Source organism: Onychostruthus taczanowskii, unplaced genomic scaffold, assembly GCF_017590055.1.
Source record: "Onychostruthus taczanowskii isolate IOZ18803 unplaced genomic scaffold, ASM1759005v1 scaffold15, whole genome shotgun sequence".
Classification (NCBI taxonomy): Eukaryota; Metazoa; Chordata; class Aves; order Passeriformes; family Passeridae; genus Onychostruthus; species Onychostruthus taczanowskii.
The window spans coordinates 6,897,012-6,924,883 of NW_024498685.1; the positions used below are offsets into that span (position 1 = coordinate 6,897,012).

Consider the following 27,872-nt stretch of genomic DNA (forward strand, 5'->3'; position numbering starts at 1 on the left):
ACCTCCAGTAAAAACCCAAGGGGCAACTGAAATCTGCCTCATGCATGTCACCAACACCTAATTTTCATTTCACTGCCTGGCATTACTGGGAAGAAGTCCCCAAGGTCACTGGGCTCCTGATGTAACCATCACAATGACATTCCTAGAATGAAGTGAACTGAAAACAGCAAACCTCCTCCCAGCAGGGATCAGGTAGCCCTGCTTTTGAGAGGGCTGGGGAGGATAAGAGAGTGGAAATGTGGTAATCAGGTGAACTACTGTCTTTACTAACTGTATTCATCAGGCAGGTGCTCAGTATGCTGTGATACACAGCACAAGTTATAAACTGACTTCTACCAGAAAGTGGGGGCATGAAAAGCCCAGAACAAAGGGCACAGCACTAGGGTCCTAATAAGACTGTTACTTTTAAAATCCAAAATCACTATGATTCAACCTAACTTACCAAGCCAGACATCTTAATTAGCTAGCCATACACCTAGCTAGTCTGTATTTGTTATTATCTGTGATAAAAGTAGTCATTCTAGCACTTTTAGACAGTATAACATACACAATACCACAATTACATTATACACACAATCCCACAACTGAGAATTCAGGTAGAACAGTGTTCCTAATACACCAGCTTTGCCTGGCAACAGCACTTGCCTTTTCAATGCTGCCTGCAAAGAACTTCTTGGCCCTCAGGTCCAAATGGTTGCTCTGAGGCAAACTGAAGTGTTTCTGCAGTAAAGCCTTGAGCTAGTTCTGCACTTCCAAGAATATTAATAAGAGTCACCATAAATAGAAAAGGAAAGGGAGCTATTTCTTGCCTTCTGCAACACCCACCCCTCTGGGAAGGGGCTGTTTTCCTGGCATGTAAAATGCTGCCAAACACTTCTGGAGAGTTGTCCTGCTGCAAGGGATTGCTCACTTTGAGGAGTGGATTTCAGCTGCCATTTCCAGGGACCCTCACTATGCTCCACTGCTGTACAAAGCCAAAGTGTGACACTACAGGCAACGATGAGGCTGGGGCATCAGGCCATTTAAAAAAAAAAAAAAAAAGCAGCAAAATAAGAAGAAACCCTGTAAATCTGCCTCTCTTTCTTTATTCAGTATCACCTGTGAAGGTGAGAGTTCATCTCCATTTCACTTTCCCAATGCCAAGTCCCAAGCATGCCTGCTCACATCTTCTATTCAAACTGGACATCAGTGCCAACCACAACTGGGACAGCACTGGGGGGAAAAAACCAACCAGCATTATTTTCATTCTGGGGATATGTTTCCTTTCAATCCCATGGCAGAGGCACCCCCAGGGCAGCTGAAATCAGCCACCTCCATGTCACAGAGTGGGTGCAAAGTAAAGCTGAGATATGCCTGCACTGCCCAGACACCACGGTGGGAAGTGGGAATGAAGAATGAGCAATAAGGCAATTGGAGAAACAACACACTTGGAAAAGAGCCACGCCAAAAGTTTTAATGCTGGAGCTGTGGAACACGGAGCATGTAGGAAGCTGAACAGGGTAACCACCCATAAACCACGGAGTGCTCAGCCACAAGGCTGGCAATCAAAATACCCTCTGGCAACTTGAGAGCAGGAGGGATGTTACAGCAGTACCTCGGGAAACTACTGGCACACAGTCTGAGAGAGGGGCTGGCTCATGCAACCAATGGGCCTGTGAAAGTGAGTATTTCTACTCTGTGTAAAAGCTTGGAGGAGGGGAAAACACACTTTAAAATATTTAAGGATATTTAAATATATTTAATTTAAAATACATATATTAAAAAATAAAAGCAACAACAAAAACTCTTTTCCCTCCCCTTCAGCAGATCTTCACAGGAATTGCCCTGCAGGTAGGCTGGCACTTTAGCACCCTGTCAATGTATACAATGACAAAAACAACGGAAACAACAAAGCAAACCTGCTCTGCACGGGCAGCACAGTGACCAGTGTGAGACACAAGGAGCACCAGTGGCAGCACAACGAGGGAGTTGCAACAGCAGAGTCAGGCCAGAGCAGCTCAGGGCAGAGGAGAACCCCAGCTCCAGTGACTCGTCCTGCTCCCCAGCTTTTCACAAGATCATGTATCAAGAAGCTTAGCTGTACCCAGACCACACACCACCAGAAAGCAGAAAAGGGCAGCAGTGTCTGGTTTCAGGGGAGCACACCAGATTATTCACTGTTCATAGCACTAAATCTGTGGTAGAAGTAACAGCTGGTACATTCACAAAAGATACCTGAGGCCTCCTCCAAGAGTGTTTGGCTTGGAAAAGAAATTCAAACGCAGGAAGGTGACTGCAGTCACATCTCCAAGCTCCTGCTGAACAGCGTGGGAGGGAAGCGTCAGTCTTACCCTGAGCATCACCTGCATCTGAGCTGAAGCTGAAAGCAGCATGTGGAGCAAAGCCAACAAGGAGCAGCCAAGCAACAAACAGCAGCTCAAGAAGATGTGGCAGGACACATCTCCCCCTCAGCAGGAGGGCCTAAGACTTACAGTTCCTGAAGGCAGTGACAATGTTTTAAATAAAACTGTAAAACATCGTTGAAGGGCATGTAGAGGGTGCATGCTTCCTACAGTACCCATATGAGAGACTATCACCTGTGGAATGAAGGTGGTGACTTGTGAGCATTGGAAAAGGTTGGCCTTCACATTTCAGCTCTAATTTCTCTCTAGTTCCGTTTTTATGCCTTCCACAACCTGCCCTTGCTGTTCAAGAAGCTCTGTCTGTGAGGCCCAGCAGCACAGCCACAAGTTTAAAGACCAGTGTTCCTAGGAACAGAAGTTTTCTCCCATTCTCAGCCCAGTGCCTTGGTGTTTTCTGGCAAATGAGGAAGGAGCTGATTTGCTGAGCTCACTCCTGCAGCCTTCAGCTGGGAACTATTCCTTTGCCCTCATTAGCACTGCAGGGAGCAATGCTTTGATCTGATACTTAATGGCCTGAGGCCAAATGTCTACAAGCCTCAGAGAAGTGTCTTACAGGAGAGAGCATCTGCCTTGTCATCCAGTATCAGGATCTTCCCACTGGCACAGGCTTCCAGCACACCAGGGTGTTGGACACTCACGATCCCGTCTGGCAGACAGCTGAATGTCGCACATTTTAAACATCCAGACAGCATCATCTGGACAAAGAGGACAAAAATGGCTGCAGCCACTATTTAAAGCAGCTCGATATTCCTGTGTCTGATGGTGGGAGGCAAAGACACATTCCATGATGGACAACGAGGACCCACAAGGGCATGGCCATGACAAGCAGCTTCTCCTGGGTTAAGTCTCATGTAAGCTTTTAACAATCCAAGTGTAAAACATGGCAGGAAGCTTGAACAAGCATGGAATTCTGATGTTTTATCCTGGGCAACACAGAGCATATGCCTATGTACATACAACTTGTAAAACCTCTGGGGAGGCAGCAGCAGGCAAGCAGACCTGCTGCCTTTGCTAAAAACCCTCCTGCTGAGTTCCCTGCCCTCCCTGAAGCAGTCAGTCCCACTTCCAGGGCATCACTCCAGGGGTCTTCACTTCCACAGGACTCTCCATCTAGATGGAGTGTTCAGCTGGCCCTGGGATCCAACCACCACCGTGGTTCAGATGCACATCTAAGTTGGCTGCAGTCTGCCTGACAAAAATTCATACTACATGACCTTTGGGAAAGCAACAAGACAACAGCCTGTTGCTTCTTGCCACCACTCAATAACTATTACAGTCAAAAACCTACTGCACTCTTACTTCCAAATGCTCAGAGACAACCTTTTGCTTAATAAATGCTCTTAAGTACTAAGACATATTGAAGCAAGCTGCCTTTGGCAAGTGACCCTGCCTTGTGCTGTACGGGAAGCTGGGTTGTCCCTGACTGTCCTCACTGCTGGAACTGCACTCCTGACACACAAGAACCCTTGGGGTTCATGGGCTCTTCAGCCTTGGCTCGCCTGGAGGAGGCAAGAACATGTTGGTGCCTTTGGAGCAGATGGCTGAGAAGGGCCCCATGGCTTCAGTCGTTCAGCAGCGTGCCACCCCAGCTCCTGGCACAAGGGCAGCTGAGCCAACACCAAGAGCCAAAGGACTTCTCGTGTCTCCCCTCCACCTTCATGCACTTGAAGGAGCAGCTGCACCCCACTGGTAAAAAAGACAGCACCAAGGTAACTTGAGTGTCCCAATAAAAAGGACACCTTCTGTCCAACTTTGAGATGCAAAGTGAGCAGGTAGGTACCGGTGCCTGTCAGAGGGACACGAAATGCCACCAGCTGGGGAATGGGGACATTGCCAGGGCAAGGGGGAGAGGAACACTAAGGTTTGCTTTACATTAACAGACATACATATCTAGAACAGTTACTCCTTTACAGCCTCATAAATTAGTGAGCCCATAGAAACAGGAGCCTCAAGGACATGCCAAAACCCTGCAGTCTGCAGTGCAAACCACGTTAATTATGATAATGGCCAGAATTTAGTAAGCCAGTTCCTGGCTCCCACACTTTCACCTATAAAACACACATATTTCCAAGGTTAGGGGATCTCAGAAATACCATCCAGCCATCTAATTGTCTAAACCCCAATGGCACAAAAAACATGTTAGAGGGTTCATTACACCCCACATCCCTTTGAATTTTTTTAGTAAAAAAAATAAATCAGATGAAAGGAAATTCCTCCTCTGTAAACCCCAACTAGTCACAACAATGAAATAAATGCGTCTGCACAGGCGGTGTAGTGGCAGAGGAGACAGGAGGGCAAGAGGAGGGAGCTGAGAGAATGGTAAATCATCTCCTGCGGGGAGCTCCTGGATTCCTGGCTGTGCAGCTCCGGCAGCTGCCGCCGCTCTCCCTCCGGTGCCTGGCAGAGAGTCCGGCAGCAGCGCTGCCCGCTCCCAACCCCTGCCAGGGCAGCCTGCTGGAAGCGCTTCCGTGGAGCGTGGAAGGTGAGGAGGGGGAGCTGCCGGAGCGCTACGACCTCAGCTCCCGGTCGGGTTTCATGGAGAAGGGCTCCAGGCGCTCCCCCTCTGGCAGGAGGCTGTTCAGCCGCTCCATCAGCGGCACCGTCTGGTCGATGCCCATCTGGATCCGGCGCAGGATGGCGGACATCTCGTTGACCTTCTGGATCTGCTCCGCATACTTGGCGTACTTCTTCTGGCGCTCCTGCATGAGGCTGTACAGAGTTTCCACAGAGAGGTCCATCTGTGTGAAAACAACAAGCACAGCAAGGCTCATTAGGCCAACTGTCGCCGCAGACCTTTCAGCACACTGTCCTTCCCAAAAGCAACCACCTTGGATGCTCCACTAACAGGAGGTAACAGAGGTACACAGGAGCTCCTTGGAAGGTACATAACCCAGTCTGTCATGGAATGGGATGATTCATGGCTGTATACCAGGGAAGACATATGATCACCTGAGTTCTCCACCCAAATACCTAAATATCTGATCAGAAAATTCTTCATTTGCAGGACTGAAAGCCAACTGGCACTGCCAGGGTTTTCCCAATAAACTAACAAACACATGCTCCCAGTTATCCAAACCCAAGGGACCCGTGGCCTCTGCCTACACCTGAACTGTATTTTCACTGGAGATCATTCACTTGCAAGCGTTAAGCTCTACCACAGTTGCCAGTGCTAATTTTTCTCAGTTTAGCCAGGTTACTCTGCAACTAAGCCACAGCTGTTATTACCATCGTCATCTGGAAAACTCCTGCCTTGAGAGAACCACAATGGATGGCTAGTGTCCCTAATTTCCCTGAAACCCAAAAATAAGAGTGTTATAAGTGACCCCAGGAGAGACATTAAGTAAATTAGCCATGCAATTAAACACAGTCAGTGCCCAAACACGGCTTGAGCATGATGACAATGACAGGAACTGCAGTGCTGTTCCTGCCATTGAGTGATGAAAGCAGCCTTTATAATTCACAGCCCATTTTTCTGTTCAGCCAGACCTGCAATCTCCAGGCAGGATTCAGCCAGTAGCTGCCAGTACCTTACACACAAGCCCAGTCAGATGGTTTAAGCTGTAAACCATCCTAAGATACATATCCTTTACATTTCCTAAGATATGTACCACACGTTCCAAGAGCTCAGTAACAGGGTTGTTCCAAGCCCTCAAGTGCACACTTGAAGCTCAGTTACTTTGGCTCACTGTAGCTGTACTTAACAACTCCAGTGACTCCAGTGCACTGGCTCTTCCAACTGGGATGTCTTTGTGGAAAGGCTTGGGACTCAGTACAAGCGCACAGTGGCTGGGAGTGAAGGACAGGAGATGACACACGCTGAGCAGTTTTAGCCCACTGCCACTTCTTCCCACTGTTTCCCCAAACCTTTCCCATCTAATTGCTCCCAGAGGAAGGGGGTCACTGCTCACGATGAAGCAGTCTCAGGGAATCGATGCTGAGAACTCCTGGTCTACCAAGAAGCACAGGTTCAAACAACATCCCTCTCCTGACCTGTGAGACAGAGTCAACCCATCCAGTGGGGGACAGTGACCGTACCTGTCACCAGGGACAACACACATTTATCAGTGCAGTGCTGAGAAAACACAAGGTGCTGACCTGACCTGACTCACACAGCACTGAGCAGGCAGCTGCAATCCTGACCCCGTGTCCAGGGCTGTGAGTCGGTAGGGGAGAACCTGCAACAAGGGAGGACTGGGTGAAAATGGGACAACACTGGAAGGCCCCACTGAGGAGGGAGGACAGCAGAGAGAATTCTGCCATCTCACTGGTGGCAGCATGGTTTGACACTGGGGATAAACTGCTGCAGCTGTATGTGCTCACAAATGTCCCTTTCAAGCCCTGGGGAAGAGGTCAAGTCAAAAACAGTTGGCCAAAAAAATATTATATTGAGAAACCTAAGTTACAAACAGCATTGAAAACAAACACACAAGTTTCTGCTGAACTGTCATGGGGATTTTTCCCCCATCACCTCCATCAGAGCTGCATACGGTACCAATTGACCTTTCATTCTGCCTGCACTTTCTACTGCTCTCAGGCTGAATTCTTCCTCTTTGCCTCTGTGCTTTCCTGTGAATTCCCTCCTCCATGCCTTCATGCACGGGACAAAATAAAAACCAGCAGAGCAGGAAACTCCAAATAGAGTGGAAACAATTTAAGCCTACACAGGGGTTTCTATTAAAACCCCAGCTTAATAATTTAGTAGCTTGGCGCTAGCTCTGTAAAGAGGAGTGTGTAAAAAGCAGACCACCACCAACCAGCAAATTCAATCCAGTGCCTAAAAACATCCTACCTAATGAGAGACAGTGGCCTGGAGGGGCAGCCAGTGGGAAACCTGCCAAAAGCCAGCATGCCTCATTAAATGGACCAGCACGAGGACCCAGGCAGAAACCTCCTCTGGTTCTGAAGTTCTGACTGGCAGGTTCTCCCCATGGCTCACAGCACTGTCCAAGAAGCAAAGCTGGCACCTACCAAGCTTCCAAGCAAAAAAACACCCAACCCCCACTTTCTCTCCATTCCAATAATTTCCATCTGCTGACTTTTATGCTTGTTGTGTAAGTATGAGTAACATCCACTTACGGATGGGAAACAAGGGGAGAAGCTGATACTGACCTGCAGTAGGAAGAACAAATGCAGAGTGGCCTCCAAGCACTTTGCTACCTTTGGACACATTCACAAGAGCCATAAAAAAAGCTGCCTCACAAGAAGGAGAAAAGGTGGAAGTGAGTGTTTCCTTACACCTACCATCCAAGTTTGCCTGCTGAGGGAGGCCACAACAGCTGCAAAGCCTGAGACAAAACAGGGAGAACTGAAATGGAGCAATTGTGAGGAGAGGTCAATTTTTACTCAGTCTGATCTTTTTAACTATTGAAAAAACCCCTATTTTTTAACTATTAAAAAAAAAAAAGGAAACTACATGTTAATTCCTGGAGATAAATGCCAATATTTCTCTCAGCTTTCCTTGAAGCAGGCCTAAGTACACACTTACATCCTTCCTACCTCCTCCCCCTCCAAGCGAGCTCCTCCAGTGCCAGACCTTGTGCTTTTATCTCTCATGGCATGCAGTCCCATTCCTCTGGCACTTGGATGGGGCTTTCAGGTTCTGAGGGTCAGCCCTATTTACCCACCACAGAGACTAACACCAGCTTGCAGGAATCCATAATGAACAAGAAACACGCATAAGAATGCACCTCATTCCTATCTATTTCTTTTCATACATTATACAGTGGCAATAAAAAGCACCTGGGAAAGGGGAGCTGAAGTAGAGTCTGGTCCCTTGCCTACAGCCAAGGCAGTCCAAGACCCCCTCGAGGGTCCATGAGTGAAGCTGCCTTCTCTGAACAGTTCCCATCAACTCCCACGTCCCTGCCACAAAAGCCTGCCACATTCTCATCTGGAAAACATTCAAGTCCCAGCCTTCTTGCCCATCCCAGACTGTGAAGCTCTCTGGGAAGCCCAGCAAGTCACCCCAGAGCCAGTGGTTCTTCACTGTCCTAAAACCATCTGAGAGTGTTTATTTGAGCCATTGTTTCTGCTCTGGTTGCTCCAAGCTTCCTACCATGCCAGGCCACCAGAGCTGCAGACAACTGAACCCTATTGCCCTGAACCCATCAGATGTGACAGATGTGAAGCAGCATTGTCACCAGCCCCTGACAACCAATCTGTCCTTCAGACATCAACACTCAGTAAGGTATGAACATCCCCAGCTTAGTGGAATACAGAAGTTTCTGGAGAGTTAAAAGACTGGACTTGAAGCCTGTTAAGAAGCAACAGAACAAAGCAGAGGGCAGAGCCCAGCATGTGATGTCAGAGTCCTAATTTTCATCGAAGTAAGAGTTTCTGCCCCATCTGGAGATGAGAAAAAAAAAAGTGCTCTCAATGAAGGGGTGAGAGCTCCTAATACAAATGTTATTTCTTTCCAAAAATCATTCCTCCTGTCAGAGCAGTAAACCTGAGGCTGGACATGCCCAGAGTAGAAGACAGGATCTTTCTCCCCTTCCTACATCAAGAAGGATAGAGATGTTTATTCAGCTTTTCTTTCAGAAGCATAGGTCCATAAAAATAGACAAGCCTAAAACTCACCCTCCAGCATGACACACTTTTTTGGTACAGCCAGTTACATTCAGAATTTGTGACTGTTTCTGTTTCAAAGTTCATGCCTCCTCTGTGGATTATCATCAGCAGGACACTAATTTATGCCTCAGCTTCACATTTAAACATGAAATGACATCTACTGAGCTTCTTTTCTTTCGTCAAATGAAAACAGATTAATAATTACTTCCAACAACACTGCAAGATGGATATTTCCTCACATAAAAGGGCCCCAGCACAGCCCCTCCTACTACACCATTCACATTGTCAGCCCTGAGTCTCCTCTGCATTACACAGGCCCATTTGTAACACCACGCTGATGAAACACAAAAACAACTGAGGATACTGTCAGACATCTTGCACACCATAAATTCTTGCATTCATTTAAAAATTCTTCTTGGCCCACACTGCCAAGCAGAATAAAGACATTAATTTAGCCCACAAAAAGACTGAGGTCAGCACTGGCCAATGCCCAATTCTTTTCAAGAGCCCACACTGAAAACAAACCAGTGCCCATATGTATACATATATACACATACACACATATATATACACTTCTTACCTGGCATGGTTTTATAGTACCCCTGTCATGGGCACATGAGTGTCCTAAGCTCTCAGAAACAGAGATCATATCTTGTTAGTTCAATGACTGAGAGACTGAAAACTGCAGCTAGACACATTTTCCCTGGTTGCAGAACATGCAAATGCAATCAGAAGTTCATTAAACTTGGAATCAAATTTCTAGAGAGGCACTGCTGACATTCATAACAAAATAAATACATCTCATAAGAGGATGTTCGGACATTCCCAGCTTCTCCAGTCTCTCCTAAAATGCAAAAAAGGGGCAAGAAGATGTTTTTGTTTAAAAGGCAAGAAGATTTTTTTGTTTCCCCCCACATTTAGTAACAGCCTTCAAGAGCTTATCCAGACATGCATGTGTCCTTCTGTCCCAACAATTTCCTCTCAGCTCTCATCCCCTATGGCTGCCCCTCCAAAACACACAGCTCTTAAGGTGCAGTCCTTATTCCAAAAAGTTCTTTTTCTAGAACAGCACTCTGAGCACAAGCAGCCTTTCCTTCACAGTGTCAGGTGCTTGACTGGGGTTAAATGAACATCTTCCTGCAGCTGCACACAAACCACATCAGAAAGCGGCAGGCGGGAACATGACTGCATGGAATATTAGTCACCATGTGCTGGTGTGAAAATACTTTTCAATCAACACACTTAAAACTGCAGACAGCTCCTCATTCTGTACTGCCTGAAAACAAATGTGCTCAATGAATGGATTTTTTTTCTCTTCCCCTTTCTCTTTGATAATGTCACGCCAAGTCAGCACAATAGATCACGATGACTTCCTGATGCTGGGAACATCCCTGTTTCTCCCACCCAGCACACACTGGGAAGTGAAAACCTGGCTGGGTACAGAACAGAGATGGCCAGCCATGGATCCCACCCCCTTCTCTTCAGCTTCAGCTCCCACAGAGCTGTACCCTTCCTCTGCCCCACTGCCAGATAAACAACTATAGTTTGTGTTTAGGATTTCCTTATCACATCTAAGATTGAATCCACTGCCAGAAATTTCCTTTTGCTCCCTCTGTGATCTGTCGTTTCTGTAAAGAGTTGCCAAGGGCTATTCTGTCTAGGCACTGCACAGATCACAGTCAAGATAGAGAACGAAGAGTAACCATTTTAACTGGCTCTGGAACTGAACTATGGAAATACTAATAGGTACAGCAAGGTCCTTACTCCTAAAGATCTAAATTAAATCCATGTTCAGTCTCTTAGCTCTACAGCAGATACATGAAAACATGCATCAATATAAGCTGCTGCACCTGTAAATTTGATTATTCTGGGAGGCCTTGGAACACACAAAAGCATTCAGAATTCCAAAGAATAAGGTTTGTTCTTGAAATAAGCTTTTGCACATCTATGTCAGTCTTTCCTTGCCTCTTGTGTTATCAAACAGGAGGTGTTTGTCACTCCCAACACAGCGTGGCCTCCTCAGCCCACACCTCCCTCCCAGCTCCAACTGGAGCCCTCCTTGCCTGAGAGCCACGAGCATCCCTCTGCCAACTGGCAGGCCCCTAAGATTAAGTTATGGTTGCTATCACTGACTGGTGCTAAAAAAGGAGCACCAAAGCTATGACTGAAACAATCCCTTCCTCTTGCTCAGACCTAATGCACCCACAGACTTCCAAGTGATTAAAAAAGGCAGGGCCCCACTTCACAGAGGTGAAAGAAGATGGACAGCAAAAGTTGACAGCCAGCTCTCCAGCTGGGACACATCTCCTGTCACAGTCCCATTCTACTGGTCCGTCTTTACTTATATTTCCCTCAACACATGTCTTTGTCTTTCAAAACAGCTAATCTATTTTCACAAAAACAAGTGAAACTCAGGGCACTGCAAAGCAGCAGTCACACCATCCTCCTTCAAAGGAGCAGACTAAGCACAAGCTTAGTTCTGCACCTAGGTCTTCAAACAAACTGAGTCTTCCCAGCCTCTCTCTCCAGAGCTTTGGTGTTCTGGCCCGTGAGCTGGCCTGACTACCAGCCTGAAGTCACAAACCAGCAGGGTCACATGCTGAAAAGCACCATCTCTCCCCCTGCACGTGGTCCTGGGTTCAGACCCAGTGTTTGCTGTGGCTGTATCAGACTTAAATGTACAAGACTCCTGAAAAAGCAGAAAGGAAAAAAAAATGCAAAAAGACCCGATTTTACTAGTAAGCTTTCTAAACTGTCACCAAGAAAAGGTCATAGTAATTTCTAGTTCATTGTCTTTGATTAATAAGAACACATTTTTAGAGCTGTCATTTGCTGCTTTTGTAGAACAATTTGCATCCATCTAAGAAGTCACCTCTAAAATTTATCATGGCTAAAAATGTTAAGTTACATCCTGAGCATTAGAAATGCTTCCACACCTATTCTAAATAACTAAGTTTAAGCAAAGTAAACACAAATACCCCACCCAAACAAGATTATTGCACCTGTGTGCGCAATATTCTCACAAAACCTCTCTTTTGTGGAATACAATTTCACGGTAATTAATAACACATTCCTGATCTGTCTTCAATCAGCTGTTCCTGGAAAAGAAAAAATATGTATCTGTTACAGATGTACTGCCTAAAGGATAACTTGCACAACTCTTATTTCAGGCTACCTAATAATTCTGCTAGAAAACACAACCTCCAATCTCCTAGTTTCCTGATTTTACACTGCTGACACATTACTTGCCCACAACACTCCTATAGGCAGCCAGAGCTTGAATGTTACAGGACAACAGCAATTAGAAATGTTATTTAGCCTTAGGGGGTTATTTTATGATAAATTTCAGTTTCGTACTTTCCACATGTCAGAATGACTAGCTTTAAGCAAGCTGGTTTTCCCATCATGAGTAAGCTTTGATTTGAAAAGAGATGACCACTATCATTAATGAGATGTTTCTCAGAAAACATCACCATTCTCATTTCAGAGTGAAAACAGTCAGCATCATTGCAGTTGCAAGCCATGTGCTATTTATTCTCAGCTTCACAGACAGGACCTGATAGCTGTAGGTCTTCTTTTCCACATTTCCCACAGAAGTCTTTCAGAAGGGAATGATATTGCTGTGTTTATTCAGGGTTAGACACACTAAAAGAAAATTATATTTAAGTAGAAAATGCTCTTAAATCTGTTCTCACAGAATGCAAAGGAACTGAGTTTTAACTATTTCCTCCTGTGTTTGAAGTGCTAAAAGCATTATCTAAGACTCCTTCTTTTTTCTCTGGGGAACTGCAGACAAAGCTGGTTTCACACACCCTGAACACTCACACTGCCAGTCCAACACATCTGGGTGCATCAGACCTCCCTCCATGTGCTCTGCATGCCTTGGATACATGCAAGAAGGCTGCAGTGTTAGATGAGCATGGACGTGAGCCCAGCAGTCAGGATTTGGAGATTTCTGGACACCTGAGAGCCCTGATGAAGCCTCTGCTCTTTTCCTGCCAGCCACATTTCTCATATGAAAGCCCAAATCAACTTCCCTTCACCAGGGAAACTCAAAGGCATGTAGTTCTAACAAAGTCAGTCACTGATAACCTGAAAAACTCCTGAAATATTCATTTGTAGCTCTTCCTTCCATGTTTGAAAAGCACATTAAATGAGCCAACTATACGCCACTGATGTTAAGGGGAGGATCTACTCCTTCATTCCCAGAAGAGAGACTTCCAAGGCTGACTCCACCATACTTCCACAGTGCTGAAGCTCAGACATCCCAGCAATTTTCTGGAGGTCCCAACATCTGGACAGCAAATCTTTGGCTTCAGGAAAGCCTCAAGGAAATCTTGAGCACTGTATATCATTTACAGACCAAGCTCTTCTGAGGCTACAGACTATTGTTCAGAATAAAGTAACAAGAGTACAAACCATCAGAGATCAGTGATTCACATAAAAATTCAGTGTGGCAGTAGTGCCAGCTGTGATCCACTTTGAGCATTCATTTTTCTTGTATTCAGCTGCAGTGGCCTCAAGATTCACAGAAAGCTGAGTATTCATTTCCTCTTTTTTATGTCTACTAATGAATCGCTAGAATAAATTGATCAAATGCAAGAAGGCATTTGAAAATTTGTACTACAATCTGGTAGAAGAACTTGTAATTGAAAAGTAAGTAGCTCAGTTTCTGTGTAGTCTTATGTCAGGCATAAGGAAGAATTAAATTCTACAGACTGGATAAAGCAAATGGAAAAGCTATGACCCAAGAATCCTTTCTGACATTAAAAACTCCTGTAAATTCTTTACCATATACTGCTGTTATGTTGATTTCTTTTAAAACTGCTACCTGAGCCTGTTTTTCAGCTGGAACTCATCTGATTGGAGATTCTGTCTTTCAGACAATTCGCAGCAAGTCCAGCAGCCACTCTTCAAACACATCACTTGCTGTTCCAGTTGAAAAAAAAAAAAAAAAAAAAAAAAAGTAAAACGTTTAAAAGTTTCATTTTTTGTCCAGTTCACTACAGTTTTGGCACAGTTCATACATGTGATTATGGGGGATTCTACTATACCACAGTTCAGCATTTCATCCAGGCTTCTAGAGGTAGATGACACAGCCAGTCAGGAGCAGTGCCCACAGGAATTAATTAATAGTAAATCATATGTTTCATACCTCAGAGCAGTGTTGCAATAATGGCTAATAAATGTTCTCATCTAGAGGCATTCATGCCCCAGTGGCACAGAAACATTTGGGAAACCCTGCCCTTCACAAAAAGCGAGATGGGCAGATTACTTGCACTAAGGTTTTGTAATGCTTTCAACATGAAATCATCTCTGCAGATCACATCTGATTACTGCCACAATGCCCATTATGGGGTTGCTAACACAAGGTCCACCCTGCTCCCTCAAGTACCAACTACCATCTTAAAGTCATCAGTGCAACTCCAAATATTTGCAAGTAAGGCTGGCTAACCTGTCTAAAATGAAGATTAAACTGCTGAAAAGCTTCCAGCCAACATTCCTGGCACCTCCACACCCCAGCCCAATTCTCACTTAAGGGCAGAGTTGACACCTTGAAAATTGCATTTCATCACTGCAACAGAAGGTAATAGTTAGGAATGAAACTTGTGAATTGACTTTTCCTTTATCAACACAATCCTTCTGGGAGGGAGAAGGCCATTTTTAGTCTACATTAACGCCAAACTGATTTAGAAAGGGAAATCATGTCATTTTCTGTCATCATTTGACTAAGCCAAACAAGCAAAGCTTTTCCAGTTTCCTCCCCGAGGTTTTCCACTCCTCACACATCCCTACAGCACTTTTCTCCTTTTCTTGTGTTATGAGCATTATGAGAGCTGCACACAGTGTGTCAGATGTGATCCCTCAGCTTTGTGCAAGACAATCAGCATCCTCTCCTTTCTCCTGGAAGTACAAGCTGTGATGCACCCCAGCTGATACTTGCTTTCTTCCTATTTCAAATCCCTTTCATGCCCAAGTCCATCATCAAGTCTGCTAGCTCTGTAATGAAATGTAGCACTTTGTATTCCTATTTGAAGTTCTACAAACTTGGGTGTCGTTGGAGGTTTTTTCCACCCGGAAAAATAAGGCTAGAATAAGAAATCCAGTTTCCTAATTTAAGCAAGTGTGAGAAGGAAGTGAATTATGCTCCTTCTGGTACCTGATGATCATAAACTCCATGCACGAATCCTGATGAAAGTGTTACTAAAAGGCTTTGCATGCTAGACTTGGGATCTTCAGTGACAGTTTCTTAGGCACCTAAGCTCTATATAATACAAACCTTTCTGACTGCTAGATGCTTGTTCAAGCTTAATTTTTTTTCCTTGGAAATTCAGTTGTGGAAAGGATTCCAGTCTAGATCTTTTCTCAAAAGGCCATAAAGCACAAGACAAGGGAACACTGGAACTGATTACACACATATATTCTAGGAGCAAGGGACTGGTCTTTTTTATGACAGCAAACAAAGCAGTGCATGTCAGCAAAACAGATTTCACACTGCCACCAGTGCAAACAATCTTTCCTCTTCCTTTATAACTGCTAGGTCCCTTCAAAAAGTTCAGGTACAACAGAGCACTGGCCATCTGCCTCAGGCATACACTGCTAGACATAAATTCTCTATATTAAAGTAACAATTGTGAAGCCTTCAAGAGAATTTTCACATTTTGGTGCTGGCTAGTTAAGACACCACCCCGCCACTTAGGTATTCAAGCTACTTGCACAGCAGACTGGAGAAAAATGAGCAAGATCAACTAAAGGACATGAAGATTAACACGTTTTCAGCTTAATAATCCTGTGCATTTATTTCTGCATGATGGTGCCTGTTGAGATTTCAGTCTTTATAAACAACACTTCATTGCTGATGAGAGGAGACAAAGAGCTGGATAGATTGCCACAGTCCTCATCCATCAACTTCCAAGATACCAAAGACTAAATTTAAGGTATTTATTTCTTACAGAACACAATGTTCCCTCGTTTTTTTCTAAAGGGCAGTGTGGCATTAAATCCCTTGAAAATGCAAGTGGCATTTCAACCAAGGTTATTCCCCTTTTCAGAAATATTATAGCATAAGGAATCTCAGACCCCTTTCCTTGGCTTTGGGGCATTGGTAATTTAAGTCTGTGAACCAAAAGGCTCAATTTTGCTTGCAAGTTAACACAGCCTCATCTAGAACATCTTTATATGTTGTGTCAAAATTAAATGCATCTCCATTTTCACTTTGGCCAGGCTTAGTTTTGATTCCCTGAGCCTCCCCTTTAATGAGCTGAAAGGTAGCTTCATGGGCTGGTCCATATGGGCCTTAAAGCAAAGGCCTGAAGCTGAAGATGCATTTTGGACTTAGTAGTGCCATTCATCTTTTCCTGGCCTAATTCAGTTTAGTCAGAAGGTGGATCACTCTCAGGGCACGTCTGCTGAAAACAGATTTCACAGTCTTGGAAACTCAGGTCTGAAACACCTACAGGGAAACCATAACTAAGAGGAAATGGCAATAAACACCTCACTCAGATGAGTCCTGAAACAAAACAAACCAAAGACCAGGCAAAAAACACCTCCCTGAAACTTGCTGTTCATTTGAGCCTATTCCCTGAGAGGGAGATTGCTCAGCTGTGACTGGAGCATGGGACGAATCCCAGGCACTTCAGATTTTTCTGCCCATTGTGGGATGGAGTTAGGAGAAGCCTGTGGTGTCTCACACAGCAGAAGCTCTGTGTGCTTACAGATGTGCACCTTGAGTCTCACTGCAGCTGTGGCTGACACAGTCCCCAGCCAGGCAATGTCCTGCCAAAGTTTCTGGCCCAGACCTCATTCATTCCTGGTGATGGAATAGCTTCCTGCACTTAGGACAGCTTTTTCCTTTACCACCACCTTAAGGGACCTTGGCCTTAAATTTCCAGCAGGGAACATCAGACTGCTACAAGCTGTCCCTACCACAGCCAGCCCTCCCACAGAAGAATTTATAGGTATGAAACAAGCCATATACTGCAATTTGCTGCATGGCAAACCAATTACTGATATTAATGCCTGCCTGGACAAGATTCATTTAACTATCACAAATATAAAAGCAATATTTATTATATTTAAAAATGTGGGGGGTTTTCCCCCAACTCCCACCCATAGATGCATGCCAGCTTAGACTGAGACATTTGAAATTTCACCTTGTACTGTAAAAACTGCTCTGTTTTCAAAATTATTGGCAGTCTGGGATTCCTGTGGTAATAAAAAAAGCTACAAATAACACTGCATTAACATTTGTTTTCAAGGCAAAGCATCAGAGCCCTCCCAGTACCCATTTCCAAATACATCCTAAGCACAGTGTATGTAGGAACATATTTGCCTTTAAGGGTACATCAAATACTTCAAAAGCACAACTCCATTAACAATGCTTGAAGTCTAGTAAGAAATGCTGAAGATCTTTTCACTCAAAGCTTCTTTGAAAGGAGCTTAGAGGGCTTTCAGTTTCCTCTCTGCTTTTATAGAAAGAAGACAGGACTCAATTTTCATGTGTGACAAGTAATTTTTGTAAGCTTACCTTCAGATATTTTGTAAGATGTGATTTTTGAGAAGCTTAGTACATTGTGCACACAATAATCCTTTTTTAAGGCACTCAAACTAGACTATTTTGAAGGCACAGAAAATCATGGGCCCTTTCTGAAAATGTAGCTAACTGTTCCCCAGCTTTTACCTATACTATTTGTTTCCCATTCCCTGGTATTCACCATCCTCTACCACATGACTCTTGAAATTGTCTCCCTGGCACCCAAAACAGATATCCTCCACTGGTAAGGACTTAATGTAAAGTAGTCTTCTCCCCACTTATTTGCTGCTTTCCCCCATTCAAACCTTTAGAGCTGGGCAACATCTGCCTTCAAACTAATCTTGTCAAAACCCCTGTTTTGCAGATCACAAAACTGGAGCAGACACTCCTGGTGAAGAGAGCACATTTGGCTCTATCAAACCCACAGCAGCTGGAGTTCCTCAAAACTTCCAGTGAGTTACAGTGCAAATCTATAGTATTTTCCCTAAAAAGATGCAAGCACATCCTCCTTTTTTTCCTTGACAGTGAAGACAAAACCTCTTGTCATAAGTAAATCACTCCCTCCCAAAACCAAAACTCATTCTGGTATGAACACCTGCTGGTATGAAAAAAGGCACCTGAGTCAATCACCTTCCATCATGTCTTCAATTCTTTCTCCTTCAAGGAATCTCTTGGATAAATGTGTTTCTGCTCAAGAGAGAACAGTCACAGCCACCTGGACGCTGCACAGGGTTCTGCATTTAGGAGTAGATGTGGATCCAGCCAACACTACAAAGAAATTTTGGCTACACTGGGAAATGGGATGGAGAGCAAAGCTAGACTGTACTGCTCCCTGAAGGCAGGAAGGCACAGATGGGTCTGCTCAGACCTGCAGTCACTACTGTCATCTAAGCAGGGCTTTTTTCTTTAGCTCATTCTCTTTCCTGTTCAGAACCATTGTAATTCTGACTGTGTGCTGATTTGCAAACGACCACAGTTAATTCTGAGTTATTGAGGACCAATTAATTTACAGCAGTACTTCTGAGTTTTGACAGAATCCAGGAAACTTCTTTCCTGGTGACACAGACAATGAACAAAAGATATTTGCTCTTGGACATTTTGTCAAGGAAAGACTAAAAAAATCCTGGCTGCAGGCAGTGTGAGTGTAGCACATTAGCCAGCAGGACTATTAGCAGAGTTAGAGTCTGAGAAGTGAACATACCTCAGACAAACGGTAGGAAATCAGAGACTGAAGCTGACCAACATTTTGTAGAAAGTTAAAAACATCAGTCACTTGACTAATCTATTACCACAAGAAAAACACTTCAGTATTTACAGAGTTAAAGAAAGGGAAAGGGAAATACTGGCTACCCAAATGAGGATAAAAAAGAATTTACTGTCCCAGCTTGTGCACACATTCTGCTTTTCACAATACACTTGATTTTCTCTTTCATTTTTATGCTTTACTAAGGGTCAAAGTTTTGTGTACATGGCAAAACGACATCATTGCTGACAAATGGGTGAAGCCAAAGGCGATTTCCTTTGTCTACACTTGTAAGGAGAGACATCCCCTGCTCTGGTTCAGCTGCACCCTGGGTTGTCAGCAACTGTCAGCAGTGGTTCAATTTAGTGCATCAAGGAGAGCCCAAACAATTGGGAAAGAATGATTTAAGCCAAGTGGGTCCCACCCAGATCCTCCAGAACACACATGCGGAGCAGCCAAAGCAAGAAAAACATTTTTAAATTATTAGGAAAATGAACAGTAAAAACCCACCAGATCTGGCAGAGGGACTGAAAGCATCTGAAGTTGCTAAAAGTTGTGACCAAAAAAACCAAAAACCAAAACCAAACCACAGCTGATTTGTCAGTTCTCTGACTTACAGGATTCCCCATTTTTCCATCACTTCGTCAGAGGAGGCTGTTATAAAGAAGCTAGTGAGAATATCAGTATCATAATTTAATTTATTTTAGATGAAAGACAATCACAACCGGAAGAAAACCAGCGTAGCTAGTTTGAAAGGGACTCTGCCACTTGCCCTACAGAAGGCAAACCAAATTAATGAATATTGCTCTGGTGTGTCTACCATGACTTTAAATCATGTCACTGTTCCCTCTCACACTTTAACAGCCAAAAGGATTACAATCTGCTTGGATTAATGCAGTACACCGTCATTAGGCTGGCAATTAAACCCCATTTCTAAGATTGTGTGATCTGAGTCACCAACATCTGCAAATATCTTTACATCTTGTGTAATAGCTGGCCTCAGATCTTGATACACCAAAGTAAAAAGGCCTTTTTAATGCTTCCCACATTATTTTGGACTTACAACTTCATGATGACAGCAGCTTCTCAAACAGCACATGAATCAAATTTATTACCCCGTTTGTCATGTGGGATTTTCTTAACTCTAAGCCAATAGAGCAACAACAAATCAAGGTCAGTGTTTAGACTTGGTGAATAAAAATTAACCACATGCTCAAAAACATTTTTTGACACTGAAAAGGTATTTAGTCTCAAGGACTTTTGAGATATGCAGAATTCACCAACTCTTTTACACATCTGGGAATATCCGAGAAAACACCTCAAGCAACATTTCCCTGTCATGCCAGACTCTTGATTTTTAAAAAAATAAAAGTTGGCAGCCATTATACCATTTCCAACATCAGTAGTCACATATGAGAGAGATAGTCTCATTGCAGGATGCCCATCCCAGGAATTAATTCTATCCCAAACAGTATCATTCAATATTTAAACAGATCAGTGCTCCAAATGATGGTTTAGTGGAAAAAGCAGCAGCACAGGAGACCTTTTCGCCATTGAGGTCAGAAACGGGATGGCATGCTATGGGCTTGGAAAGCAAATCTAGCTCTACAAATCCTCTGAAGTACTAACTTGGATGTTGGATAACTGCTAACTGTTAGATAACTTATGTTCAGATAACTGCTTCCTTCCTTAATTAGAGCCTAACCATGCAGCACAGCAAAATGCATGCCCTACAGCCCTAAATAAGGAACGCTACCTTAAAGACCTCAGCAATCTTTTACTCCTCCGAGAGCCGCCTGCAGCACCTGCCGCTCCGGAGGAGCAGCCGCTCGCTGCTCAGGGCCAGGCCTCCTGGGGCACAGCCAGCACGCAGCCAGCCTGGCAGGAGCGGCAGGGCCAGCCCGGGCAGCGGGCTCGCAGGGCACAGCCGCGGGGCTGCCCCGGGCCGCCGCAGCTCAGCCAGCGCCGCGCCCGGCCCGCGGCCCCGCAGCGCGGCCCCGGCCCCTCCCCGGCCCGCACCTCCTTGATGCGCTTCACCAGCGCGTTCTGGTCGAAGGCCACGGCCTCTGCGCACTGGTGGAGGTGGTCCTGGTAGCGCAGGCACAGCTGCAGCACCTGCTGCGGGTCCAGCTTCTCCAGCTTGGCGTTGGTTGGAGACGTCTGCCCACTGAGGAGTCCTGCAGAGCAAAGGAAGGCCCGGAGTTAATCTGACTGCCCATGGTGTCACTTCAGCTGCAACCCAAGAGACAGCAGAACAAACCCAGCCGGCAAGATTTATGAGGGGTGGTAAAAAGCTAATTCAGAGTCGTTTGAGGATGTTTTGAATTTGCAGCAGTGCATAGAACAGTTTGCCATAGAGCTCGGCCCTCCCTGACAGAGCCTAAACAGACGCTAAATACAAGTCCATCATGCACGTCTCCTCGGTTTTCAGTGACATGCAAGTCCTGGTTTTTCTCCTCCATAAGTAATCCTAAACTGTGAAGAATGAGCTCTCTCCTAATTTATGTAAGACAGAAGATGAAGGAGTTGAAATCTGCATTCTCAGAAGGGTACTGGAGTCATACTATTTTCACCAGACTCACACTGCCAAGATCAGAGCTCTAAAAATTCACTGGTCCCCCAAAATAAACCTGAGTAAATAAATGGCCCACCTTAAGTTCAATTATTAGGGGAGAATTGTCTGCATTTTGCTTACATTGCTTTTTTTAAAGCTTCAGAACTCTTCTACCTTCTAAGGCTTTTCTTTACACTCTCAAAGACTATCAATGTACCTCTTTTTGTGTCTTTAATATTGAATTAAGATCCCTACCTACTTTCATGACCAGGTTTCACAAAAAAGCTCACCACAAAAAAGACATTGGATTTAAAAGTGGGCCACTGGTAATATTCAGAGGAGCAAAACTGCCCAGAGAAATTTCTCCTGCCTATTGTTTGTTTCCTACATAGTGCAACTTGAGAATGTCTGCTGAGCTCAAGCATGTGTGTGCCACACTGATCACCTCCCCCACAGCAGCTGGAAAAAATGATGCTAAGCTCTCAAGCCATCCTTTTTTTTGCTATTTCATTTACTTACTTTCATTTCATTTTCCTTCAGCATTAGCACAACTCTTTCCTTGTTGGGACACCATCTGTGACAAACTGCACATACACACAATATGCTTTTCCCAAAACATCCATCAAGCTATGTAAACTGAATTCAGTGACTGCACGCATGTGCCCTCTGGGACTCTCATTTTACAGACAGGAAAAGACATTAAAACAGCAAATGTAAGCAAGTATCACACTAAGCAATTAAAAAGTAATAAATGCCAGTTATTTGGATTGGAAAAGCTCTTCTAAGAATGTTCCTCAGTGGAAAATGGAAAGTATTTTGAATGGCCCCCATGCCTATTGGAAGCTACAACGGGTGACATCGAGTTCTTGCTAAAGCACAAGAACAAAATAGAAACCAAGAAGCAAGTTAGAAATATCTTATGAATATGGCAAGTTAAACCTTTTTGAAAACATTTGCAGACCAAAATGAAAATAAAACTAGGACAGTAACTTCATCAAATATGAAGAAGAAGCAGGTTTACATTTCATCAACATTCAACATCTTATTCTCCCAGGATGCTCTCAATTGCTCTCCACACAAAACCTCATTATAAGAGATTAAAAAAAAAGTAATTTTATTTTACTGATTTGTCCACTACAGTTGTGTTGCCCCAGTCAAGAGGTCAGGAGAGGAAACAAACCATTTAGTCTCAAAACCCTGTATTAGCAGCAGTCAAGTTATTTTTTATATTTTGGAGGAAATAATCTCAAACAAAATCTTAGATGCAGATCTTTCAAATCTCCTTTCAGGTAAAGTACAAAACTGTGACAGAAACAAACTCACTGAAGGAAATAAGATGTTTTAAAAATTGTTTATGTTTCATATTCTAGTGCTTCCTCAGTTCACAAATTGGGATCTTTTACGGTATTATCTTGTCAGGATGAATGTTCAAATAATGTTGTCAACTTTTAATATGCTGAATGTTCACACAGGAACGAAGAGTTCACCATACACCTGAGGCACTTATCCTGTGTCTGCACTGATCAAATACATGATGCTATCAGCCAACTAATTTTCTTTTATTACTAATCTCTCACCAACTTCAAGGGGAAAAAGAAAATTAGACACTGTTTGAGAGATTTAATTAACATGAAGTATGTACTTTGGCCAACTTCTGCTGCTTATGAGAATTTTGAAGTGGAACAGGCCAAGGACTGTAAAATGAGCTAATAAAGAACATGCTACTTAAACTCATGTACTTACAGCCTTGCACGGGTTACATAATGCTAAAACAAAAATTAATAAACCTAAGCCTCTCATTTCCTATCCTGAAAAACACAAGCTCGAGTGAAGGGAGACATTCCCTATTCAGCTGGAATTCCTTCATAAGAAGCAGAGGGGGAAATACAATCCAGTACAAATGTTTGGACTAGGGATAAAAAACAAACATCATATGCTGCTTAAAGATAGACCATGGTATTATTCTGGGTGATGCAGTAAGGAGAAACCAAAGGAATTAGCTTCTCCAAAGACCTCTGGGGTAATGCTGACAATGTCAGAGAACAATTTAGCTTATTTTCAACTTGCAAGAAAGGAAAAAGTACAGTAAACAAGAGCCCAAAAAGGCCATGCAGCCTGGCAGGAGCTCCCATTGTCAGAAGGTCAATCCACCATTTTTTGCTGCTCACTGTAACCACTTACTAACCACGCTATAAATCTTAATGTTTCTTACTAACATTCCTCTCTGCCCCGCTCAGGTGTGACCTCACCTGGAGCACTGCATCCAGCTCTGGGGACCCAGCACAAGACAGACATGGATGTGCTGGATGAGGCCACAGCAGGGACACAAAAATGGTCAGAAGGCTGGAACATCTCTCCAGTGAGGAAAGACAGAGCGCTGGGGTTGTTCAACCTGAGAAACAGAAACCTCCAGGGAGACCTTATCAGTATTTAAAGGGGCTTGTGAAAAAGACAAAGAGAGACTTTTACCAGGTGACAGAACAAGGGACAGTAGTTTTAAATAAGAAGAAATTTAAATTGGACATAAGGAAGACACTGTAAACTTGTTGGAAGACACTGTAAACATAAGGGGGGTGGGAAATTGGATGTCCCATCCCTGAAAGTGTTCAAGGTAAGGTTGGATGGGACTTGGAGCAACCTCATCTAGTGAAAGGGAGTGAAAGATGTCTCTGCCCATGACAGGGTGGTTGGACTAGATGATCTTCAAAGATCATCTTGTCATCCTCCCAACCAAAACCTCAAACCATCTGATCATCCTCCCAACCAAAACCATTCTGTGATTTAATTCATTCACTGCATTTTGTTTTTTAGCAAATCTTATTTATATTAATATAATGTATCAGAAAAAATCTCTCCTCTTGAAAATCATTGCTTCCTTCTTAAAGCCTTGTCCCATATTTTGACCTCTCCACTGAACAGGGCCATCCCTCAGTGACTGGTCTACATGTGGTTTGTAAGAGGATATGAGATCACATCTGTTGCAATAACATATTTATTAGGTCACTTTTACAAGTGCCAAAAAGGGGAGAGACAGAGGTCACTGGGTGGCTCAGGCTCGCTCCTGAAACATCCAGAACTTGAACCTGGCCACCAGCATATCTCAGAGCAACCAAGCATTGGTGTACTATCCCTTCTGCACTGAGGAAATGGTGCTCCTGTGATTTCTTCTGTGGGATTATTACTCCCCAGCCCCCCAAGAGCACAGTTCTGCTCTTAAATGAAAAGAAAACAGCATTGAGAGCTTTCATTTCTTATTAAACGGAATACTCATTTTTCAAGCTGCTGGTTCTCTTCCAATGAAGGAAGCACACCAGGAATCCTCTGTGCACTGTCTGGAGCCTTGGGAAGAGGCTCCTTGGCACATGAGTGATATAACACACCCCAGCATGAGGAGGGAGGGCTCCACGGGGGTGTCGTGGCTGGAGAAAACAGGAACAGGAGAACAGGAGAAGGCCTCCTGCACAGCTCCAGTGCATGGACCAGAAGGGTTTGGCAAGTGCCAAACATTGCACAGTCCTGGCTATCCCATTACACCATAAAACAAGGAAGACCACAGACCACCTCTGTGCCTGCCATGATGACGAGACATCAAATCTCCCACCTACTCACACATCAGGTCAGTAAACAGCATGACCAGGAAGAGGTGACAAACAGCTGGGACAAACAAAGAGTCACATTTCTAAAGCACAATGATACTTCAGAAAAAACCAGCTCAATACACCAAGTATGTCGTGCACAGAGAAATATCATATATCACTACAAGGCTAGCTGACCCACAGACTTGACAAATCTGTTATTGTTTCCATATTCCTTGGCAAAGCAGAGGCATGTTAAAACCATTTTCCTCCTACTTAGTCATCTCCTTGCTGGTTCCAGGTCAACATACACGTCCAACAAATCATATCCTACTGAGCAGAAGAAATCTGTTAGTTTAAAAAGCATTTTTATGACTAGAAGTGAAGTTCTTGAAAGCAAGCTTTTCACGCAATGCTGATCCTACAAACATACAGAACACAGCACCCCGCCATAGTTATGTTCTGCTGCTTTAGTGGGCAATCCCAACAACACTTTGAGTGCTTTCCAACCTGAAAAGCATTAATATTTCTTTTTCACTTCCGTACTTCCACTTGTCAATCCCCTTTTCAACCAGTAACAGCAGGCATTACAAAAAGAAAACCAGTAGGTTGTTAATTTATTATTACAGACAGCAAAGCATATGATGTTGTGGGGTCTTGTTACTAATTTTAAGGCCACAAAGAGTTGCTTGTCATGACCTAACCAATCTTTCTGTGGAATGTAAGAGAGGACTGCAGAAGTGACACCTTCCTAAATCACACCAGAAGTTTACCTTGCCCAGAATACTGCTTCCAACATCTAACAACAGCAGACATTTAGGGAAAAAAAAAATTCATGCCTCACAAGACATTAATAAAAATTTCAGGCATAAAAGACTGTACTCAGTGAAGCTGTGGATACTTGAATTTCACTACTCCTTTTTGAAAGGTATATATTTATCTCCACAGTATCTTGTGACAGTAAGTATGATGCTTATTCACATAGCATGAAAAACCCCTTCTCACTTGCTTTACATTCTGTAGTTGTGCTGTGACACAACAGAAGTCTGAGCAGGTTGTACTTCATTCCAACATCTTTCCAAGCTCAAAAATCCCACTGGATCAGTCTCCTCTCCCACAGATAACTGAATTTCTTGGATTACCTCTGCAATACCTTCAAACACCTCTAACCTGAGGCCTTACTTCTCTTTTACCCAAGTCAATTATTCTCCAGAGTATAATGGTCACACCTCTAAAAATGCAGGTGCTTTTATAACTGCTATGCTTTGCAGGACCTGCTAATCACCAACACCCTTTTTAAGAGTGTGCACTACAGTGCACATCATCACCTCTTTCCCCAAGACCAAGGTTAAATAAAGTATCAGATTGCACACCATGGTTAGCAATGGCTCGTCAGCTTTACAGAGGCATTCCTGATGCTGGTACCTGGTTTTGGAGGGTTATTTTGGAGGGTTATTACAATGGGCTTTACCATTTTTTCTAAAACCTCTTCTGTGAACACTTCTCATTCATCCTCAAAAAGAATGATGCTTTTCTGAAAGTCCTTTCTGAAGACAATCCCACAGACTCTCCAGCAAGCTTCTAAAGACCCTAAAAAGCTTTTAGGGTTTTTTTTTATTAAGTACACACAAGTAGAAAATGGCTTTCCTTCAAGCCATTTTGAAGGAGATTTCTGTTCTGCTTTTCTGATGACTTCCTAAGCAATCCACTACATTTTTTAACCCTTCACTCTCCTAACACAAGCATCTTTTTGTTGGGTTTGGGGTTTTTTTTGTTTGTTTTTGGAGTGTGGGTATCGTTTTGCCTAGAGGTCCCTTTACATTGCTTCAACTACACTGCTTTTCCTTCTACCATTCTTCAAGCCCACCCGTACTGCCTGAAACTTATTTCAGCCATTCCCCACTTCTCTTGCCACTCTCATTTTTTCTATTACATTCCTCTTTATAAAATTAATCCAAGACAGTAAAATTTTTCAGCTCTTCTATTCCACATGAATTTGAGTAGATTATAGTAGATTATTATTACTACAGTATATAATAATAATGTAGTACATATAATAGAGTCATTTCATTTACTATCATCAAGGCAACATTAGTTTCAGCTCAAAAAGAACTAGTGTTTTTCAAGTCTCCATTAATTTTTCTGTGTTCCAAGGGTATTTAAAAACTATCAACCCCACAACTTGCCTCATCAAGCATTTCTAAAGCTCTTAGGTAGAAGCTACCCAGTCTGGTCAGCTTCTTAAATAAAGTCTGGCCTCAGTGGCCACAGATTAACTATCATCGTTGTCTTTCTTGTTGCTATTTGCATGGGAAGATTGTTTTGCCAGTACCTTCAAGATTCCTAAGTACCAAAAAAAGATCTACAGAAGAAACAGATGAAATTACATCCCTAAAGACGGAGTCTTGTTTCTTGCCCGTTGCTGCTTGCACATGTTTGGAGGCAGCAGCTTGTCATCAGCTGCAATAGAGAGCTCATTTCCATATATTCTCTATGCAGGTGCACTTCAATATCATCTACCGAAAAGAAAGAATTGCACACCTATAGCAAAATAAAAGATATTAAAATACTTGCATTCAGATATTGTAATTGGATTTACAGGACTCTTACTGACTAAATGCTTTGAATTCTAATTGTGTACTTCCTCTCTCATTCTCAAAAACCAAGAAAAGACTAAATTTTTCAGCAAAGCCTGAGCAGTTAAAATAACTTTTCTGGAGGTTGTTTTGGTTTTGTTGTGGGGTTTTTGATGGTTTGCTTTTGGTTGGTTGAGGAAGGTTTTGCTTGTTTGTGTGTTTTTAATAACACCTGAGTTAGGAATCATCAATATTTATACACTCAAATTTGAAAACTCAGGCCACCCCTAAGATAATTAGTAAAAGTAAATCAAAAAGAAACTAAAAAATGAAATTAAAATAAAATCACTACTATTTATCCAGAAATATTTCTTTAAGCTGAAATGTGGATGACCACATGATCTTTTACTCAGAGCAGT

At 43.4% G+C, this 27,872-nt stretch overlaps 1 protein-coding gene across 1 annotated transcript in view; it reads right to left on the reverse strand.

Annotated features, from left to right (window-relative positions):
• Positions 1 to 1,060: 1,060 nt before the first annotated feature.
• The window catches only part of BORCS5 (BLOC-1 related complex subunit 5), a 62,842-nt gene continuing 36,030 nt past the window's right edge, over positions 1,061 to 27,872 (reverse strand). The window contains exons 3-4 of the mRNA XM_041398874.1: positions 20,768 to 20,925; positions 1,061 to 5,140 (exon numbers count right to left, since the gene is read on the reverse strand). Of these exons, the coding sequence (XP_041254808.1) occupies positions 4,910 to 5,140; positions 20,768 to 20,925 (389 nt within the window). The 3' untranslated portion in view covers positions 1,061 to 4,909. The remainder of the gene's footprint in view (positions 5,141 to 20,767; positions 20,926 to 27,872) is intronic.